The sequence below is a fragment of the Pelophylax lessonae genome (genome assembly GCF_965119305.1).
Source record: "Pelophylax lessonae genome assembly, contig: HAP1_SCAFFOLD_273, whole genome shotgun sequence".
Classification (NCBI taxonomy): domain Eukaryota; kingdom Metazoa; phylum Chordata; class Amphibia; order Anura; family Ranidae; genus Pelophylax; species Pelophylax lessonae.
The window spans coordinates 109073-121773 of NW_028120067.1; the positions used below are offsets into that span (position 1 = coordinate 109073).

General features: G+C 45.6%; 2 protein-coding genes across 2 annotated transcripts in view; both read right to left on the reverse strand.

Annotated features, from left to right (window-relative positions):
* The window catches only part of LOC309543657 (uncharacterized protein), a gene marked incomplete at its 5' end in the record, with an annotated part of 99398 nt that overhangs the window by 45638 nt on the left and 41059 nt on the right, over positions 1-12701 (reverse strand). Inside the window, one exon of the mRNA XM_082276111.1 lies at positions 6357-7117. Within this exon, the coding sequence (XP_082132237.1) occupies positions 6357-7117 (761 nt within the window). The remainder of the gene's footprint in view (positions 1-6356; positions 7118-12701) is intronic.
* LOC309543653 (uncharacterized protein) overlaps positions 1-12701 on the reverse strand; it is a gene marked incomplete at its 3' end in the record, with an annotated part of 62139 nt that overhangs the window by 43762 nt on the left and 5676 nt on the right. The gene's annotated exons all lie outside the window — the stretch shown is intronic.

Consider the following 12701-nt stretch of genomic DNA (forward strand, 5'->3'; position numbering starts at 1 on the left):
GTGCACGATCTTTTTCCCCGGAGGGAGAGATAGGAGTTTACTGTAGGGCCAGGCTGGAGAGATTGCTTGTAGGGAAAACATAGGATAGGAACAATCTGCTTTATTCAGACAGCGATCTACATTGATTGTATTGTGTGGGGGTGCAGTGCACAATCTTTATGCCCTGACCTGAGCCAAGTGAGGAGGAGAAAGGAGAAAAAAAAAAAAAACTTTTATGAGTGTGTTAGGTGGGCGGCGTGCGGTGCTGCACATTTCATGCAACCTCAGTGCATATGTGTCTGCTTAATCTGCATTTTAAAAAGAAAAAAACATTCTTTCCTTCATATTTTGCTTTGAAATACAGTCTTTAGACAGACATTGCTTTTCTAACCTGCTCTTCCAAAAGCACCAATGTGAGGGGGAAATAATTATTTTTCAGTATTTAGGGTAAAAAAATTATTTTTCAGTTTTTTTCATTCAAATCTTTTTTTTTTTTTTATTCAATAGCGGAATAGAACAACAACAGTATCCAACCTGTTAGGCGTGCGGCGTGTAGCGGGCATTTCCTGCAAGCTCAGTGCATATGTGTCTGCTTAATCTGCATTTTAAAAAGAAAAAAAACTTTTTTCTTTCATATTTTACTGTTTAGACAGACACTGCATTTCAAATCTGCTATTCAACAAGCACCAATTAAGGGGACAATTATTTTTTAGTTTTTCATTCATACGTTACAGTGACATACACCCATTGCATACTGTTGTATTGCACCTTGCAATAAAAAACAACTATTTAGGGGCAAAAAAAGTTAATTGAGGCCCTGTCTGCATATGTTAAAGTGAGATACACCCATTGCATACTGTTGTATTGCCCCTTGCAATAATAAAAAAAAACAAAAAAACATATTTATGGGCAAAAAAAGTTTATTGCGGCCCTGTCTGCATATTTTACAGTGAGATACACCCATTGCATACTGTTGTATTGTGCTTTGCAATAAAAAAACTATTTAGGGGACAAAAGAGTTTATTGCGGCCCTGTCCGCATATGTTACAGTGAGATACGCCCATTGCATACTGTTGTATTGCGCATTGCAATAAAAAAAACATTTAGGGGACAGAAAGATATTAAATTGCGGCCTAGTCTGTATCTGTACGTGTGAGATACACTCGTTGTATACTGTTGTTCTAGTCCGCTATTCAATAAACACCCATTTAGGGAAAAATATAAAATTGCGGCCTAGTCTGTATATGTACGTGTGAGATACACCCGCTGTATACTGTTGTTCTAGTCCGCTATTCAATAAACACCCATTTAGGGGAAAAATATTAAATTGCGGCATAGTCTGTATCTGTACGTGTGAGATACACCCGTTGTATACTGTTGTTCTATTCCGCTATTCAATAAACACCCATTTAGGTAAAAAATATTACATTGCGGCTTAGTCTGCATATGTTACAGTGAGATACACCCATTGGATACTGTTGTTCTATTCCGCTATTCAATAAACACCCATTTAGGGAAAAAATATTACATTGCGGCCTAGTCTGCATATGTTACATCACAACAAGGCACACAGGTCTCACATGGAGGCCCAGTTACTGGTGGAGAAGTGGTGCTGTTCCGCAGAGCGACTCATGAGTGCATGCTGCAGCTGAAACTCCACTATGGCCTGCTTCTGCTCGCACAGTCTGGCCAGCATGTGCAAGGTGGAGTTCCACCTTGTGGGCATGTCACATATGAGACGGTGAGCGGGAAGGCCGAAGTTATGCTGCAGCGCTGGCAGGCGAGCAGCAGCAGGGTGAGAATGCCGAAAGTGCGCACAGACGGCCCGCACTTTCTGCAGCAGCTCTGACATATCGGGGTAATTTCTAAGGAACCTCTGCACCACCAAATTCAGCACATGCGCCAGGCAAGGGATGTGTGTCAAACCGGCTAGGACCAGAGCTGCTACGAGAATTTCGCCCGTTATCGCACTTATATGCTGTGGACAGAGAAGAACTCCTGGAACTCTTCTGGCCTTAGCTCAGTAAGATAGAGTTTGGAAGACTAATGTCATAGACAGGTTGCCAAAAAGTTTAGGGCTTTAGAAAGGGCCTCCAATGGCTGTCAATGTGGTGCCTTCTCCACTCTCCATCTCACTAATAAAACCCCAATGGATGACTCTCTATGAACTGATCACACTCCAATCACCGATCATCTAATCATTGGTAAAAAAGAAGACTCGGCACAGAATATTGTACGAAGAGTTTTTATTGTACAAGATCAGAATAAGCGATTACCACACAGTAATGATATGAATAAAATAAAGCTTAAATCTTTTATAATAGAATTAACAAATGTGTCAAATGTATTAATAATCATACATTGGTTGGACCAATAAAAGACTAAAAGGTCGGCTACTTCAATAAATCAAAAAGGAACAACAACATGAAGCAATCAATAAAAAAGGTTCACCAGTGAAAGATAAATCCTGATTGGCTGCTGTGGGTTAATGCATGTTACAGTGATCTTTTTCCATCCAGTAGGTTAGATCTATATACATATTTATAAGTAGAACACAAAAAGAATAAAGCATTTCCTGTTGGGTCCTCATGCAGTTGCATAATAGGCCATGTATTGTAATGATTGCCCACTTGTTGCCTTGTGTATTGCCCGTCTATTGCCTCATGTATTGTCATGAATGATCACCTGTTGCCTCAATTGTCCATCTCTTGCCCCCTATAATGTAATGCTTGCCCACTTGTTGCCCCATGTCTTGTCATGATTTCCTGCCTCATGTGGGGAGGGATCGGTAAAGGTAGACATTTGAGTCACGATTTTTCCACCTCCTTAAGCTTAAATGGCAGCCGGATGGGGCGGTACAAACTGCACTGCAATTTGCGGCTGCTGCAAACCTCACACCCCCCGGTCACATTGGGCAAAGCTATTCAAATGAATTGGGTTGTACAGCAACAGCCCCGATGCATACGGTTGCGGCGTACTGGCGTTGGCTTTACAGAGTTAACATAAGGGCTCCCAGCTGCCTGCCAACCCCACAGCGGGTCAGAGGGCGAAGCGGGTGTAAACCAACCCCGAGTGGACTGTGGTGGTTTTCACAGCTCCAATCGGGTCTCGGAAGTAGTAACCCGGAAGCGGCGGCATGACATCAAGTCCGGGTAATTTGACGTCACGACGGCGCCAAATTCAAACATCTGTCACTATTCAAAAATGCAGATTTCAGCATATTGAATAGAGTGAAGTACGGGGGAGGGGTTTGGGGTCTTTTAGACCCCCGATCCCTCCATAAAGAGTACCTGTCACTGCCTATTACTGTCACATCCCCCCCCCCTCAGATCCCTCCATAAAGAGTACCTGTCACTGCCTATTACTGTCACATTCCCCCCCTCCCTCTGATCCCTCCATAAAGAGTACCTGTCACTGCCTATTACTGTCACATTCCCCCCTCCCCCCGATCCCTCCATAAAGAGTACCTGTCACTGCCTATTACTGTCACATTCCCCCCTCCCCCCCCTCCCACCGATCCCTCCATAAAGAGTACCTGTCACTGCCTATTACTGTCACAAGGGATGTTTACATTCCTTCTCACACCAATAAAAGTCATCAGATTATTTTTTTTTTTTACAACTGTGCTAAAATTAAAGTTAAATAAAGTGAGTAGGAAACTAAAACTTTAAAGCGCCCCATCGCCGTGACCTCGCACACGAAAGAAAACGCATACGTAAGTCGTGCCCGCAAATGAAAACAGTGTTCAAACCACACATGTGAGATATCACCGCGATCGCCAGAGTGAGAGAAATAATTAAATAAAAAGATCTCCTCTGTAACTCTTAACTGGTAACCGCTAAAAATGTCTAAAGCGTCGCCTATGGAGATTTTTTTTGATATTGGTAGTTTGTCGCCATTCCACGGGTATGCGCAATTTTCTTTTTTTCCAATTATAAATTGTATAAAAAAAATCTAAAGTTTTTAATATTTTAGGCAAATTTGTTTTCAGCTACTTATTTTTGGTAAAACAAAAAAAAAAACAAAAAATAAAATCGCAATAAGCGTATTTTAATTGGTTTGCGCAAAAGTTTTTGCGTCTACTAATTAGGGGAGAGATTTATGTCATTTTTATTGTATATTTTTTTTTCTTACTAGTAATGATGGCGATCTGCGATATTTAGCGGGAATGCGACATTGCGGCGGACAGATCGGACCCCTAACTGACATTTTTGGGGGGGAGCAGTGACATTACTACAGTAATCAGTGCTAAAAATATGCACTGTCACTGTACTAATGACACTGGCAGAGAAGGGGTTAATACTGTGGGTGATTAAAAGGTGTTAAATGTGTACCTAATGTGATTCTAACTGTGGGGGGGGCGTGGCTTGTGAAATGACCATAGAGACCTGTGATCCTATATAGAAGGCGCTCTGTGATCATTCCAGGGAGAAGAACGGTCAGATGTGTTTAACCACTTGCCTACTGTGCACTTAAACCCCCTTCCCATCCAGACCAATTTTTAGCTTTCAGCGCTCTCACACTTTGACTGACAATTGCGCGGTCATGCTACACTGTACCCATATGAAATTTTTATCATTTTTTTCACACAAATAGAGCTTTCTTTTGGTGGTATTTAATCATCTCTGGGTTTTTTATTTTTTACAAAAAAAAGAAAAAAGACAGAAAATTTTGAAAAAAAAAAAAAGTTTTTCTTATTTTCTGCGAGTAAATTTTGAAAATAAATTTTTCTCCTTCACTGTTGTGCGCTGATGAGGCGGCACTGATAGGCTGCACTGATGAGGTGGCACTTATGGGCACTGATGAGGTGGCACTTATGGGCACTGATGAGAAGGTACTAATATGCCGCACTGATGAGCACTGATAGGCGGCACTGATGAGCACTGATAGGCGGCACTGATGAGCACTGAGAGGGGGCACTGAGAGGTGGCACTGCTGGGCACTGAGAGGCGGCACTGACGGGCACTGATGGGCACTGGCGGATGGCACTGATGGACACTGACGGGTGGCACTGATGGGCAGCACTGATAAGCAGCACCGTCAGTGCCCACACTCAGTGCCCATAGTGCTGCCAGTCAGTGCTCATCAGTGCCTAGATGAGCAGGCACTGATGGGCACTGACTGACAGCACTATGGGCACTGATTGTGGGCATTGATGGGGGGCACTGATGGTGGGCACTGTGTGTGTTTTTTTTACCTCTAGTAATCAGGGCACTGGTGATCGGTGCCCTGATTACATTCCTGTTTGTCCCCGGCGCTGTGAGGCTCCCCCTCCTTCCTCACACTGCAGGCTCCGTGTGAGGAAGGCGCGCTGGTGATGAGAGATGATCTCATATGTTTATAAATACGGCCTCCCGAAAATTCAAGCCCACGCTGCAGCCGTATATAGGCTGTAGCGCGGATGGGAAGAAGTTAACATCCGACCGTTCTTCTCTCTCAGCGGGGAACGATCGCAGGTGACCAGAGGCAATCGGAGCTGCCTGACCCACGCATTGGCTTCCCTGCTGATGAGCGGGGGTGGGAGTGTTCCAGCGGCAAGCGCTCGCCCCCTAGCTGCCTCCAAGTGACTGACTTAGACCTACGTGGGTTTGCCTGGGAGAGTAAAAAGGCGGCGCGTGGTTGGGAAGTGGAGAAGTTTGAGTTGAGGTGACGGGGCGGAATATATGGAGGAAATCCATTAGAAGACAAATCTTCCCCCAATCCGATCTGTGTGAGAGGACAAAACATCAATTCCCACTTCTCACCATCAAACGCTCCCCACAGACACACGCGGTAGGCGGGATCTATCTGCTATGTGTAGGAGGGGCCTTCCTAGTATTATCTCTCACTTCTCTATTCCATATAAACCGCACTTCATCTAAACCGCTCTGTGCAATTATATACCGGAACATGTTAGGTATCTATTTACTCGGCGTGACCTCATCTTTCACATTATACAGAAAAATTGGGAGAACTTTACTGTTTACTTATTTTTAAACGCGGCAAAATGTAATTCTTCCCCAAAAAAAGGCGTTGGAAAGACCGCTACGCAAATACCGCGTGACAAAAAAATATTGCAACGACCGCAATTTTATTCTCCAGAGTCTTTGCTAAAAAATATATTTAATGTTTGGGGGTTCAAAGTCATTTTCTAGCTAAAATATTGATTTTAACTTGTAAACCACTTAAGTCAGAAATGGGCTTGGTCCTGAAGGAGCTAAAACATTTCCCGCACTCTGAACATTAACAGGTAAGCTCACCTGTGTGTATTCTCTGATGGCGAACAAGGGTTCCTTTATTAGAAAAACATTTCCCGTACTCTGAACATGAATAGGGACACTCACCTGTGTGTATTCTCTGATGGCTAAGAAGGTTTCCTTTTTTATTAAAACATGCACTCTGAACATGAATAGGCATGCTCACCTGTGTGTATTCTCTGATGACTAAGAAGGTTTCCTTTGTGATTGAAACATTTCCCGCACTCTGAACATGAATAGGGACGCTCACCTGTGTGAATTCTCTGGTGCTGAAGAAGGTATCCTTTTTGGCTAAAACATTTCCCACACTCTGAACATGAATAGGGAAGCTCAGCTGTGTGTATTCTCTGATGCCTAATAAGAACTACTTTATCATGAAAACATTTCCCGCACTCTGAACATGAATAGGGACGCTCACCTGTGTGTATTCTCTGATGGCTAAGAAAGGATACTTTTTTATTGAAACATTTCCCGCACTCTGAACATGAATAGGGACGCTCACCTGTGTGTATTGTCTGATGGCTAAGAAGAGATTCTTTTTGATTGAAACATTTCCCACACTCTGAACATGAAAAAGGTCGCTCCCCTGTGTGTATTCTCTGGTGCCTAAGAAGGTATGTTTTGTGACTAAAACATTTCCCGCACTCTGAACATGAAAAAGGTCGCTCCCCTGTGTGTATTCTCTGGTGCCTAAGAAGGTATGTTTTGTGACTAAAACATTTCCCGCACTCTGAACATGAATAGGGAAGGTCACCTGTGTGTATTCTCTGGTGCTGAAGAAGGTTTCCTTTGTGACTAAAAGATTTCCCGCACTCTGAACATGAAAAAGGTCGCTCCCCTGTGTGAATTTTCTGGTGCTGAAGAAGGTTTCCTTTGTGACTAAAACATTTCCCGCACTCTGAACATGACAATGAATTCTCCCCTGTATGGTATAAAGAAGATTCCCTGAGATTAGATGGTTTCCCACACCCGTCTGCACTGTCAGATATTAGAGGACTATGTGAAGTATCAGGAGATTCCAATGATCTCCTCCAATGGTGAGGTCTGTCATGTATATTATGAGGAACGGGATTTACTTCTGGAGAAGATGCCATGTCATTATCTTCTGTAGTCACATCTTCCTCCGATGTCCTTCTATTCCCACCACAGAGTCCGTCTGTCAGAAGACAAGAAAAATTACCAAGAGTTTTCCACACTCATATACACTGCTCAACACTTTATAATCAGAGTATAGCATCAAGTCAGGGAAACTCCTGGGATATTCATCTGCTCAGTCAAGTAGCAGAGGGGGTTGTTACCAACAGGTGCACTAGATGGGCAACAACGAGACGACCTCCAAAACAGGAATGGTTTTACAGGTGGAGGCCACTGACATTTTCCCTACTCATCTTTTCTGAGTGTTTGTCACTAGTTTTGCATTTGGCTGGGGTCGGTGTCACTACTGGTAGCATGAGGCCATACCTGGACCCTATAGAGGTTGCACAGGCAGTCCAACTCCTCCAGGATGGCTCATCAATACCTCCCATTGCCAGAAGGTTTGCTGTGTCTCCCAGCACAGTCTCAGGAGCATGGAGGAGATTCCAGGAGACAGGCAGTTACTCTAGGAGGGCTGGACAGGGCTGTAGAAGGTCCTTAACCCATCAGCAGGACCGGTATCTTCTCCTTTGTGGAAGGAGGAACAGGATGAGCGCTGCCAGAGCCCTACAAAATGACCTCCAGCAGGACACTGGTGTGAATGTCTCTGACCAAACAATCAGAAACAGACTTCATGAGGGTGGCCTGAGGGCCCGATGTCCTCTAGTGGGCGCTGTGCTCACTGCCCGGCACCGTGGAGCTCGATTGGCATTTGCCATTGAACACCAGAATTGGCAGCTCCACCACTGGCACACTGTGCTTTTCACAGATGAGAGCAGAGTTCACCCTGAGCACATGTGACAGACGTGAAAGAGTCTGGAGAAGCCGTGGAGAACATTATGCTGCCTGTAACATCGTTCAGCATGACCGGTTGGGTGGTGGGTCAGTGATGGTCTGGGGAGGGGTATCCATGGAGGGACGCACAGACCTCTACAGGCTAGACAATGGCACCCTGACTGCCATTAGGTATTGGGATGAAATCCTTGGACCCATTGTCAGACCCATTCTGTTTCAGTCCATCCGATGCCCCCAGGTTACACCACAGTCGGTTCAGGAGCTCAGTAATTCCCTGGTCCAGATCTGGGAGGAAATACCCCAGGACACCATCCGTCGTCTCATTAGGAGAATGTCCCGACGTTGTCAGGCATGAATACAAGCACGTGGGGGCCATACACACTACTGAGGACCATTCTGAGGTCCTGCAGTGACATTTCACCAAAATGGACTCGCCTGCTGCATCATTTTTTTCACTTTGATTTTCGGGGTGTCTTTGAGTTCAGCCCTCTGTAGGGTGATAATTTTAATTTCCATCAAACTATGTGGCATCCTTTCCTTCCTAACACATTACCCAGTCCATACCAGTATAGATCCTAACACATTACCCAGTCCATACCAGTATAGATCCTAACACATTACCCAGTCCATACCAGTAAAGATCCTAACACATTACCCAGTCCATACCAGTAAAGATCCTAACGGATTACCCAGTCCATACCAGTATAGATTCTAACTAATTACCCAGTCCATACCAGTATAGATTCTAACGAATTACCCAGTCCATACCAGTATAGATCCTAACACAATACCCAGTCCATACCAGTATAGATCCTAACACATTACACAGTCCATACCAGTATAGATCCTAACACATTACCCAGTCCATACCAGTATAGATTCTAACACATTGCCCAGTCCATACCAGTATCTAGGTCCTGAATCTAGGGAAGCAACTGGCAACAATGAAAAGAATCTCCATAGTGAAGGAGAGCTGGGAACATATCCAGGTACAGGCAGAGGCCTACACAGAGGAGGGCAGAGATACAAGGGTGCAGGCATCAAAGCAGAGTAGTTGGGTGACAGGAAGGGTTGAAGGGAAAAATGCCAGGAGGCCGATCCTGGGCTGGAGCACCCCAATAAATACGCCCTGATGCGTGATGTAAGGGAAACCAGTCAGGGACAACATTGCTGGAGCAGAGCGACGCCCCTAGATGCCAGGGGAAGAACTCCTCAAGTAGGGGCGGGAGCAAGGGAAAGGAAAGACAGGTTCTGGTGGTAAGGGACTCTGAAGGACAGAGAGTGCATTCTGTCAAAAAGACCATAGGTTTGACTAACCCTGACCTTAGTAAAACACTGTCTACTGTCTACAAGGAACTGTTCCGCCTCACCCCTCCGGGGATTGTGCGCTGCAAGCAGCGCTGGACGGAGGATATTCCTGACTTGCAGGGGGACGACTGGGATGACTTGTGGACAGATCCTTTTAAACACCTGGTGGCGGCTAGAGATAAGTTCATCCAATTTAAATTTCTCCACAGAGTGTATTATACGCCTGCCCGCCTGGCCAGGATCTTTCCGTCTGTGTCCGCTGAGTGTTGGCGATGCTCGGCTGCCCCAGCGGATGCCCGACATGTATTTTGGGACTGTGCTCTGGTTCAGCGCTACTGGTCGGAGGTTGTCTCCTGCCTTGGAAGGGTGCTTATGACTCCGGTTCCGCTGACCCAGAGCGTCTGTCTCCTGGGCCTGGTGGAGGAGGTGGTCCCCTTGGTGGCTCACAGGACGCTGTTGATTATACTACTGTTTTATGCCAAGAAGGCCATCCTACTACACTGGAAAAAAGTGTCACCCCCTTCGATTCCCTTCTGGAAGGGGCTGGTGAACGCTGTTTTACCTTTGTATAAGGCCACTTACGAGTCCCGTGGTTGTCTCCGGAAGTTCGAAAAGGTGTGGAAGGCATGGGTGGAATCCACCGAGACGGTGGGCTAATTGTGAATGGGAAGTGTCTGTATCTTATGGTTTATTTGGGCCCGCACTCTCACTGGTTCTTTTCTTTCAGTCAGGAAACCTCTGCTATTTCTGACCTGTAACTTTGTGTTCTGATCCAGTTGTCATGTATGTTTTTTTTTTTTTGTGTGTCCTGTACCCCTGGGCCTGGGGGGGCGGTCTGGACCGGTTATGCTGTCCCAGCCGCCCCCGCCCCCCTATGCTTTACTCTGTTCTATAGGTAAGCTGCCAGGGTTGGGAGGGTGGGAGGGATGGGTCGGGAAGGGTTGTTGTGCTGTCCCGCCATGTTATGGACTGGTGTTTGTCACTGTCTGTATTTTTTTCTTGTTATAAAACAATAAAAATAATTTCTCAAAAAAAAAAAATGTCCTCTAGTGGTCCCTGTGCTCACTGCCCGCCACTGTGGAGCTGGATTGGCATTTGCCATTGAACACCAGAATTGGCAGCTCCACCACTGGCACCCTGTGCTTTTCACAGATGAGAGCAGGGTCACCCTGAGCACATGTGACAGACATGAAAGGGTCTGGAGAAGCCGTGGAGAACATTATGCTGCCTGTAACATCGTTCAGCATGACCGGTTGGGTGGGGGGTCAGTGATGGTCTGGGGAGGCAAATCCATGGAGGGACGCACAGACCTCTACAGGCTAGACAATGGCACCCTGACTGCCATTAGGTATTGGGATGAAATCCTTGGACCCATTGTCAGACCCATTCTGTTTCAGTCCATCCGATGCCCCCAGGTTACACCACAGTCGGTTCAGGAGCTCAGTAATTCCCTGGTCCAGATCTGGGAGGAAATACCCCAGGACACCATCCGTCGTCTCATTAGGAGAATGTCCCGACGTTGTCAGGCATGTATACAAGCACGTGGGGACCATACACACTACTGAGGACCATTCTGAGGTCCTGCAGTGACATTTCACCAAAATGGACTCGCCTGCTGCATCATTTTTTAACGAATTACCCAGTCCATACCAGTATAGATCCTAACACAATACCCAGTCCATACCAGTATAGATCCTAACACATTACACAGTCCATACCAGTAGTAGTAGTAGTAGTACCATACCAAAAAGACCATAGGTGCCAGGCTGTCTTTTTTTTTTTTTACCGGGCGCTCAGCTTCGGCACATCACGGATCTGTTGGACAGATTATTGGGTGGGGTTGGGGAAGACCCGGCTGTCATGGTACACGTGGGTACCAATGACAAAGTCAGAGGAAGATGGAGAGTCCTAAACAATTTCAGGGACTTAGGCGCTAAGTTGAGGACTAGGACCTCCAAGGTGATTTTTTTTAGAAATACTAACTGTACCTCGAGCCACACCAGAGAGGCAGCGGGAGATTAGGGAAGTTAACGAGTGGCTGAGGAGCTGGTGTAGTAAGGAGGGTTTCGGGTTCCTGGAGAACTGGGCTGACTTCTCAGCTGTCTACCGGCTCTTTAGTAGGTACGAATTGCACCTAAATGGGGAGGGTGCAACTGTACTGGGTGAGAAGATGGCCAACAAGTTAGAGGGGCTTTTAAACTAGGTGATGGGGGGGAGGGTACAGATGATGAATTAACCAGCGGGGAGCAAGGTTCAGCGGGCACAAATGGGGACATTAGCGGGAGGTGCTCAGAGTTCCTAAACCCAAGGTGGGTATGGGGAAAAAAAAATAAATAAATCACAAGAGCAGCCTTAAAACAACATCAAACGAGGATATAGTATGCAACCGGACAAAACTACCAGGTCTGTACACCAATGCTAGAAGCCTGGCCAACAAGATGGGAGAGCTGGAGCAGCTGATGTATGAGGAGGACTTCAATTTCGTGTGGATTTTAGAGACTTGGTTTGACAGCTCTCATGATTGGCTGGCGACCATACAGGGGTATTCCCTTTATCGCAGAGATAGAGAAGGTAAAAAAAGGGGAGGGGTATGTCTGTATATTAAGAACAGTATACAGGTAAATATGAGGGATGATATTAATAATGGAGCTATGGACGAGGCAGAATCCCTATGGGTAGAACTTCAAAGGGAAGGCACTATGGGGAAAGTAATATTGGGCATATGCTAAAGGCCCCCCAACCAGAGGGAGGAGGGGGTGGCGGACCTCCTTTCACAGATTTGAATGGCAGCAAGGATGGGAAATGTCATTATAATGGGGGACTTTAATTATCCATATATAGATTGGGCAGAAGGAACCGCACATTCATCCAAGGCTCGGCAGTTCTTAAATGTTTTGCAGGACAATTTCATGGGTCAGATGGTGAACGCACCAACAAGAAACAATGCAGTACTTGACCTACTGATTACCAACAATACAGACCTGATCACGGATATAGAAATATGGGCCAAATTAGGAAACTGTGACCATAGGTGAATTGGTTTCAGTATTATTCATAGTAATAGGAAACACAAGGGCAATATAAGGACACTGAATTTCAAAAGAGCCAATTTCCCTAAAATGCGCTCTTTGCTAGACAATATCAAATGGTATAGAACCCTGGGAACAAAGAACACGGAGGAAAAATGGGAGTGCTTCAAGAGCATACTAAACAAAGGGATTGGCCAGTGCATTCCAAAAGGGAATACAT